Consider the following 10,427-nt stretch of genomic DNA (forward strand, 5'->3'; position numbering starts at 1 on the left):
TCGCTTGACTTGATAGGCTTAGGCCCCCTATTCATATATGTATGAATGAATGAAATTCTAGGATTGGTAGACCTAAAGTAGGTACTTCTATGAAAGACTAATGTGAAACATTGAATATGAAAAGAAGATTAAGAATGTCAAACCTTGAATATGAAAAGAAGGTTAATAAAGAAGACTTGAAGTGGTTGACCTAAATGGTTCCCTTCTTGAGTGGAATGATGGACTTAAGGGTAGGTTGTCTAGAATGACATAAAACCATCTTTACGAAAGTCATAAGAGCTATCCCAATGAACCTTAATCTGTGGATTTCCTCTTGGTAGTGGTATTATGAGTTTGTAGGACTTGGAGATGGTACCTTATCAAATACTCTTATGTGGATGAACTTTCTCTTTGAGAACCAAGGAAAATCATTGAGTGGATATGCTTAAGGGAGTAGCTCTAGTTGTGTATGAGGCTAGAGTACGAAAAACCTTTTCATATCCGCTAAACCATGTGCCTACATGGGATGTGTCCTACTTCTACCATTGGAAAGTAGAACACTTTGTACGGTGTGGGGTCTTATGACACTGGATTCCATTCCTAGCTAGTAAGGTCTATGTTGTTTAATGCCTATTCTCATCATATGGGATGTTCACTCTAGTATTGGATAGGTTATACAACTTGTAGGTAGTGAAATATGATGCTATCTACACATGGCATGAGTAGGCTTTGAAGATACCTAATTGAGTTTCCTAGTTCTTCCAAGACCATTATGTGAAGTCCCTTATTTGTTTAGTTTTCTCCTAAATAGTTTAAATGAATAATGTTCACTTAGTAAAAGAATGTTTAATAGAAAGGGTCTTATATAGGGTGGCATTGAGGAACACTTAGGTGTGCTTGAGGAGGGTGTATGTGAGGTCTTTTCATGTCTTACTTAGGTGGATCCTAGAGTAACTTTAGGTAGAGAGCCTAAATCATGAAAAGGCTTTCTTGATGAATATCAAATTAAGTGTTATGTGTTGATATTAGCTTAATATGTCTTATATGTGATTGTTAACTTATTTTATGTCTCTCAAACTCGTATGATAAGGTTTTTACTAAAATTTCATGAAAGAATGTTTCTATACTAAATGTCCCTTTTTGCATGGTTTTTGTATGGCTTTCATACTTATTTCTTAAATGTGCTAACCCCTTCTTTTCCCTTTTTGACTAAAGTGTAGGCATCGAAGGTTTGGTATGCTATGGATAATGGATAGGTTTCTAAGGGTTGAAGATGATGTTTTTCTAAGTTCTCATAGATTCGAGGACAAGACCCACATGTTTATTTTATGTTCTTTTAGAATTTATTTCAAGTATTATATGGGCATAGTCCCTATGTTGTATTATAAAGTATTAAATGGTTTATTAGACATTCATGTTGTAAAGTTAGATATTTTTAAGTCTTCCAGTTGCTATTCAATGAAAGTACTTTGTGTATGAAGAATGTTTTAAGTTCGTACTTATTTTTAGTATCATATGCAATGAATGGTGCATGTGTCTTGTATGAGACCTCTGAGAGTTCGATTACGTTGTATCACTTCTAGGGGGTACTTCCCGATCGTGATATTCTATCAAGCAAAAATTTTAGTGTCTAAGTTAGTAAATATGTATAATAGTATTCATTGTTGTGTCAATGGTTGTTTGTTGTTTACAATATTGATAGTGAATTAGAAAATTGTAATTTTGGTGGACATGCTCGTTATAAGAGGAATACGGCCAGAGAGTAAAACACTCCGAAAATGTCTTAGACTAAAGCTTAATATATTAAATAATTCTTAAAATGATGTTTCCAGACCTATATTAATGTAATAAGCTTATTTGGAAAAGGATAGAGCCAAAACAACAAAGAAACACCTTGATGTCCGGAAACTAGCTAATTTGAACTAGTTGATGTCTCTATGTTTGGTGATTTTTTTGAGGTGCCAAATGAAGTCTAAAACTTGTAAAGTTACCTTGGATAGGTATTATGTTGTACAAATGATCGAAAAGTCTGGTAACGACCTCAAATACCACACGAAGAGTCGTTGGGGAGGACCCAAACATGGGTGGGCAGGCTACGTTGAAGCCTGCGAACAGCCAAGATTGGAGGAACAGGTCGCGATGCGCGTTCCGCATGAGGTGTTCTGCCTGAAGATTTGAGAGGTAACCTTGCGACGCGATGGTGACACAAACCTCACTACCTCAACTCAAAATTTTTATAAAAATGATGGAATTTAGCGCCGTGAGGAGCTGCTACTTCCTAGAATTGTTAAAGTCGTATTTTTGGTAATTTAATTTATTAAAAACAGCCATTTAAGTGTAGGGTCTTTTGGGAAATTGATAATACGAATATATATTGATATTAGGTCAGCTTTATACAGCTTTTACACGTCCCAAACAAGATCAAACGAAATTTTTCTTATTCTCTCAAGAACACTCTCTTCTCCAAACTCCATTGAAGAACAAGAAGAGCTTAAGGAAGAAGACGAAGACCTCACGATTTTCATATAATTTGCGTGGATTCTTCATATATAAGTCATGGGGTTTTCACTCTTGGGAATCCTTTCCCCAAGTGTTCCTTTCAAAGATCGTTTTCAAGAACTTCAATTCTAGGGTTTTTACTGTACAACATGTACTTTCTTCCTAACCCTAGATTTATGATTTGCACTGAAAAGTAAGTGTTTTCTATGGTCTATTCCATGCGATTTAATGTGTTTGTTGTTATTTGTGGTTTAACTTCGTGTGAATCATGTTCTTATCTACATGATGGTTTCATATTATTGTTTCTACTATCTGACAATATGAAAACGTAGGGATTGGAAATAAGACTACAATGAACTCTTAAATGGCCTTTTTCCTTTACCCTACATTATGCATTTATCTTGTATATGAGTTTAAGAGTTGTTCTTGATTATGATATTTATTATTTTACTATGTTATGTTTATGATGTTGTGAGTTGAATGTACTTGAATAAGATTCTTGGAAGCAAGAGGTAAGTCTTCTAAAGTTTGGATTACTCCACCATGTCTATGTTAGCCTATAAATCCTGATGATATGTTGTGAAAGTATTTATAATGGTTCTATGTGGATATGTCGGGCTATGAATATGTTACATGTGAGATCATGTTAAGAATATGATAATGCAAGATTATGATATTCTATTGTGTGCTTAACACAAGATGATTTATGATATGTTAATCTCACAAACAAAGGGTTTCGATGAAAGGATTCTCTTCTAATCCGAAAGAGCTCATGATCATGTTTATACAAGGAGTTAATCTTCGATGACCTACGATGTACGCTAATAGAAAACTTAAAGGTTAAACATGAAAGGGACTTAAGCTAAGCCCCAATGAACTAGATATGAGAGGTGTCCCTTCCCTTGTTGGAAGGTAGGTTCACAATGACTCTCATGAGATTGAGGCTGCCATGTAATGTGGAACTATGGGTCTCTAATATATCTTCTAGTTATTGAACTATGTTGCCACCAAAGGATACTAGCTAGTTTATCCACCTAGAAAGTTATGTCATGTTAGGTTCTACTTTGGCCTCTATTCTCGTAAGATGATACACACTAGCTAACACGTAGACCACCTTTTTTCAGTGTGGGGTCTTATGACACCGGATTCCACGTTTAGCTCACATGGTCTATGTCGGTTAAGGTAAATGTTCCCTCATGTAAAATAAAACACAAGTAAATGTACATTAACTAGGGTTACTTGAGGAGTCTACATAGTATATGTAGGGGTATGAGACTCTACCTAGATATTGCACAAGCTGACTCTAAGGGAAATCCTAGGAGATTTTTCTTATGTAAAATGATAACATGAAAGACATATGTTTATGATACATGATGTTACTCTTATATGATGTTGGTCTTTATGATGAATATGTTATTGGGTTATATTGTGATGACTACTTATGTTACAAGTTATATGAAGCAAAGCTTTACTCATGGTCTCCTACTTTATCTACTTGGTTGTGTGGGGTTATGGGACTTCACATGACCATTGCACTTGTAGGTTAGGGATGGGATCAATGTTAAGTGTTTCGTATGCTATGTTACGTGATCTATTGAATATAAAAAGGCAATATGTCTTTGACTACGATCATGCTTCATGTTAATGGAATACTTAAATTTGTATGTTATATAGTATGTGCATTGAAGAGTTTCATATGACTTTGCATGGTTTCTAAAGATATGATAAATGATCTTTTTTCATGAATGTCGTTAAATATTATGTGCATATACCCATACTTAGTACATGTGGCATACTAACCGTATTACTTTATATTACCACAACTATAGGTTTCGGCCATTCAAGTTTAAAGAGGTAGATTTGAAGAAGCATGGAACAGTTTCTCCATGTCTTGGTAGGTCCTCATGTTCGGGACATTATAATTTATTTTCCAGCTTTTTAAGACTTTAGTAGATAATAGGAATATGGATATTTCTTGGTTGATGCTTCATGCTCATCAGGTTAAGGAAAGTAGTCTAAGGAAGAGGAAGAGGGAAGCTAAGAGGGCAAAGTCATTTGAAAGTGGTTCTTCTAAGAGTAGGCTTGATGTTCAAGACAAGCCTAAGTTTGAGAAGAGGTTTTCCAATCAGGTTCCTTCTTATTTCACCAAGAATTTCAATGATAGAGGTTCTAATCCAAAACCTCAAAAGGGGAGAAATGTTGATCCACCAAAAGAGAGACCAACTTGTGGTAGTGTGGTAACAAACATATGGGTGAATGTCTTGTTGGGACTAATAATTGCTATGGTTGTGGAAAGAGTGGCCATATGGTGAATGATTTTCCTAATGTGAAAAGTCAATGCAAGGGGAATGGTCGAACTCAACCAAGCGGTCCTAGTTTTAAATCTCCAAAAAGGAACCGTTTTTATGCATTCAAGGCTAGGGGTGAACACAAAAACTCTCCCAGCGTTGTGATGGGTATGTTACAAGCTTTCCCTATTAATGCCTGTGTTGTGCTTGACCCAGGTGCTACTCTTTGTTTTGTTACTTCTTTGGTAGCTAGGAAGTTTGATGTAATTCCCGATGTTTTGATTGAACCCTTTCCGGTTTGTACCCTAATGGGTGACTCTGTGGTTGCAAAAAGAGTCTATAGGAAATGTCCTGTGATGCTGCCCAATAGAGTTACTCTTGCTGATTTGGTAGAAAATGACATGTTTGACTTTGATATCATCTTGGGTTTGGATTAGCGTCACGATTGTTTTGCTTCCATAGGTTGTATAACAAGGGTAGTGAAATTTGAATTCCCTAATGAATCTATTCTAGAGTGGAAAGGGGGAAATTCTATGCAAATGGGTCAAATCATTTCTTGTTTCAAGGCTTGTATAATTATAGCCGAGGGTTGTCGATATCATATGGTTAGAGTTAAGGACCTAGAATGTGAAACTCATTCTATTGAGTCAGTCCCTGTAGTGAGAGAATTCCCAGAGGTTTTTCTAATGACCTTCCAAGAGTTCCTCCCGAACGAGAAATTGACTTTGACATCGATTTGTTACAGGATACGAATCCTATTTCAATACCTTCATATAGAATGTCTCCGGCTGATATGAAAGAGTTGAAGTTCCAAATCAAAGATTTACTAGACAAGGGTTTCATTCAACCTAGTATTTCTCCATGGGGCGTCCGGTCTTGTTTGTTAATAAGAAGGATTGGTCCATTAGAATGTGCATTGATTATCGCCAACTCAATAAGGTCAACATAAAGAACAAGTATCCTCTCCCTGGAATTGATGATCTATGATCAACTCCAATGTGATAGTTACTTTTCCAAAATTTACTTAAGGTCGGGATATCACCAACTTAGAGTGAGAGGTGAAGACGTTCCCAAAACAGCTTTCCTAACTAGATATTGTCACTATGAATTCTTAGTTATGTCTTTTGGGTTAACGAATGCCCCGACGGCGTTTATGGACCCAATAAATAGAGTTTTCCATGATTACCTTGACTCATTTGTGATTGTGTTCATTGATGATATTTTAATATACTCCATGAATGAAGATAAGCATGAGAGTCACTTGAGATTAATCTTGCAAGTCCTCAAACAACAATAACTTTATGCAAATTTTACCAAGTGTGAATTTTGGATGAGTCAGAGTTGATTTTCATGGCCATATTATCTCTGGTGATGGTGTAGAGGTGATCCAAGGAACACGGATGCTGTTAGAAATTGGCCTAGACCTTTGACTACCATAGACATAAGGAGTTTCTTGGGTCTATCCAGCTATTATAGAAGATTTGTTGATGTATTTTTGTGCATTCCTTCTCCTTTGACAGCTTTGACCCAAAAGAAGGTGAAGCTTGAGTGGTCAGAACCTTGTGAGAAAGGTTTTCAAGAGTTGAAATATAAGCATACCTCCGCTCCTGTTTTGACCTTACAATAGGGAAATGAAGGCTTTGTAGTGTATTGTGATTCTCCCAAAGTGGGGTTGGTATGTTTCCTGATGCAACATGGAAAGGTGATTGCCTATGCTTCTAGGCAACTCAAAGTTCATGAGAAGAATTACCCAATTCATGATATTGAGTTAGTTGCTGTAGTCTTTCCCTTGAAAATATAGAGAAATTACTTGTATGGTGTGCATGTTGATGTGTTTACTGACCATAAAAGTCTTTAATTTATGTTTACACAAAAGGAGTTGAACCTCGCACATAGAAAATGGTTAGAATTGTTGAAGGATTATGACATGAGTGTCCTTTACCACCCTGGCAAGGCCAATGTGGTTGCAGATGCTTTGAGCCGAATGACTATGGGTATTGTGTCTCATGTGGAAGAGGAGAAGAAAGAACTTGTGAAAGATGTTCATGTGTTGGATCTCTTAGGTGTGAGGTTAGAAGATTCTCCAAATGGTGGTTTCATGGTCCATCATAAGTCCGACTAATCATTAGTTGTGGAGGTGAAGTAACATCTTGATCCACTATTTATGGAGTTGAATGAATCAGTACTAGGTAAGCTCAATGAGTCATTCTCCAAAGGGGGGGATTATGTTCTTAGGTACCAAGGGATATTATGTGTACCCGATGTTGAGGATTTGATAAATTTGATGTTGGAAGAAATCCATGGTTCTTTCTATCTATGCATTCGGGTGCCACAAAAATGTATCATGAACTTAAAGAGATCTATTGATGGGATGGTTTAAAAAGGGACATAGCAGAGTTTGTTGCTAAGTGTCCAAACAGCCAACAAGTTAAAGTTGAGCATCTGAAGCTTGGTGGTTTATCCCAAATCATGGATGTTCCTACATGGAAGTGGGAAGCTATCAATATGAACTTTTTTGTTGGGTATCCTCGAACCCGAAAACAAAATGATTCTATATGGGTTATTGTGGATAGTTTTACCAAATCTGCCCAATTTATTCTTGTTAAGTCCACTTACACGGCTGAAGATTATGCAAGGATCTACATTAATGAGATTGTGAGTCTTCATGGGATTTCTTTGTCCATCATTTCGGATAGAGGTGCCCAATTCACTTCTCGTTTTTGGAAGGCTTTCCAAAAGGGTTTAGGTACTCAAGTGGAACTTACTATCACTTTTCATCCTCAGATGGATGGTCAAGCGGAACGTACCATTCAGAACCTTGAGGACATGTTAAGAGAATGTGTCATTGATTTCAAGGGAAGTTGGTATGATCACTTAACTTTGTTTGAGTTCTCTTACAACAATAGGTATCATTCGAGTATTTCCATGGCACCTTTTTAAGCTCTTTATGGTAGAAGGTGTAGATCTCCGGTTTGATGGTTTGAGGTTGGTGAGTCCTCACTCCTTAGTCTAGATATTATCTATCATGCTATAGAGAAGGTTCAAATCATAAGGGATAGATTGAAAACAACCTATAGTCGGCAAATGTCTTATCCCGAAAATAGAAGAAGAGATCTTGAGTTTTAAATAGGTGATCATGTCTACTTGAAGATTTCACCTATGAAAGGGGTGATGAGATTCAGTAGAAAGGTGAAGTTAAGTCCGCGATAAGTTCGTCCCTATGAGGTTTTACAACGAATTGCAAAGGTTGCCTATGAGTTGAAACTACCTAGTGAACTAGTTTCGGTTAATTCGGCGATTCAAATATCTATGCTCAAGAAATGCACAAGCGACCTGGCATCCGTTCTTCCTATGGTAGGTTTAGGAGTGTATGAGAACCTCTCCTATGAAGATGTTCCAGTTGACATCCTAGATGACCAAGTCAAGATGTTGAGAAACAAGGAGCTTTCCTCTGTAAAAGTTCTATAGAGGAACCATCTTGTTGAGGGTGTAACATGGGAGGCTGAAGCCGATATGAAGTCCTGCTACCCTAAGGTTAGGGATTCATCTTAATTGAGAAAGTAATGCATGATCATGAAATCAACTTGTTTTCTAAATAGGTGCATATTTGGTAAAGGTCGTACCAACTAGAGTTTTAAGAAAATGCCCTCATACTCTATTCTTGCACTTATGTGAAACTTGTATGCATATGTTTTCTTGACATTTTGTTGTTTTGTTGTCATCATTAGAATATTGATATCATAGTAACTCTTTCATACATTTTGATCTTATGATATGGTTGAGAAGGAAATTCCTCACTATGTGTTATGAATATGGAGCTCTTATATGTTATATAACATTAATTGAGTGTTATGTGTAATGTTATGGTATGAGTTGTAAGGAGTTGTGATATAATCCTATGAGTTGTGACTCATTATGATTTTATGTTGTTGATTGGTTTTGCTACTATTATTTGGGGACGAATGTTCCTAAGGGGGGGAGGATAATATAACACTCCGGAAATGTCATTACTTAGACTAGAGAACAATATATTAAATAATTCTTAAAATTATGTTTCCAGACCTTTATTAATGCAATAAACTCATTTGGAAAAGGTTAGAGCCAAAACAAAAAAGAAAGACCTTGATGTCCGGAAAGTAACTAATTTAAACTAGTTGACGTCCCTATGTTTAGTGAAAGTTTTAGGGTGTAAAATGAATTCAAAAACTTGTAAAGTGACCTTAGATTGGTAGTATGTAGTACAAAGGGTCCAAACATCCTCTAAAATCACCCCAAAAACCACCCGAAAGGTCCTTGGGGAGGACCAATCATGGGTGGGCGGGCTGTCTTGCAGCCTGTGAACAGCCAGGATTGGAGGAACAGGTCGCGACGCGTGTGCTCACGAGGTGTTCTGCCTCAAGATTTTAGAGGCAACCTTGCGAAGCGAGGATGACGCGCACCTCACTGACTCAACTCAAAATTCAATAAAAATGACGGTATTTAGCCCCGTGAAGCGTAGCTACTTCCCAGAATCGTTAAAGTAATAATTTTGGTAATTTAACTTATTAAAAAGACCACTTTAAGTGTAGGGTCTTTTGGGTAATTCATAGGAAGAATATATATTGATATTAGGTCAGCTTTAGACCACTTTTACACGTCCCAAACAAGATAAAACAAAATTTCTCTCATTCTCTCAAGAACACTCTCTTCTCCAAACTCCGTTGAAGAACAAGAAGAGTTTAAGCAAGAAGATGAAGAACTCTTGTTTTTTATCCAATTTTCGTGGATTATTAATCTATAAGGTATCGGGTTTTTCACTCTTGGGAATCCTTTCCCCAAGAGATCCTTTCAAAGATCATTTTCAAGAACTTCAATTCTAGGGTTTTTACTCTACAAAACGTATGTTCTTCCTAACCCTAGATTTATGATTTTCACTGAAAAGTAAGTGTTTTCTATGGTCTATTCCACACGATTGAATGAGTATGTTATTATTTGTGGTTGAAATTCATGTGAAGCATGTTGTTATGTACATGATGGTTTCGTATGATTGTTTCTAATATTTGACAATATGAAAATGTAGGGATTAGAACTAAGACTAGAATGAACTCCTAAATGGCCTTTATCCTTTACCCTACAATATGCATTGATCTTGTATATGAGTTTAAGAGTTTTTCATGATTATTATATTTAGTATTTTACTAAGTTATGGTTATGAATGTTTTAATTTGAGTGTAAATTCTTGAATAAGGTTCTTGGAAGCAAGAGGTAAGTCTTTTAAAGTTGAGATTACTCCACCATGCCTATGTTAGACTATAAATCATGATGATATGTTGTGAAAGTATTTATAATATTACTACGTGGATATGTTGGGCTATGAATATGTTACTTGTGAGATCATGTTAAGAATATGATAATGCAAGATTGTGATATTCTCTTGTACGCTTAACAGAAGATGATTTATTATATGTTAATCTCACAAACAAAGGGTTTCAATGAAAGGAAATTCTAATCTAACTATAAATATCTCATGATAATGTTTATACAAAGATTTAATCTTTTATGACCTATGATAAGTGTATGCTAATAGACAACTTAAAGGTTATTCAAGAAATGTACTTAAGCTAAGCACCGATGAACTAGATATGAGAGGTGTCTCTTCACTAGTTGGAAAGTAGGTCCACA

The 10,427-nt window shown here is 36.1% G+C and overlaps 1 protein-coding gene across 1 annotated transcript; it reads left to right on the forward strand.

Annotated features, from left to right (window-relative positions):
- The first annotated feature begins 4,442 nt into the window (after positions 1–4,442).
- LOC138338781 (uncharacterized) lies at positions 4,443–5,203 on the forward strand. Its single transcript, XM_069289868.1, has 2 exons — positions 4,443–4,715; positions 4,775–5,203. The coding sequence occupies exons 1-2, from the start codon at positions 4,443–4,445 to the stop codon at positions 5,201–5,203; spliced, it is 702 nt and encodes a 233-aa protein (XP_069145969.1).
- The last annotated feature ends 5,224 nt before the right edge of the window (positions 5,204–10,427 follow it).

This window comes from Solanum lycopersicum, chromosome 10 (assembly GCF_036512215.1).
Source record: "Solanum lycopersicum chromosome 10, SLM_r2.1".
In the NCBI taxonomy this organism is placed as follows: Eukaryota; Viridiplantae; Streptophyta; class Magnoliopsida; order Solanales; family Solanaceae; genus Solanum; species Solanum lycopersicum.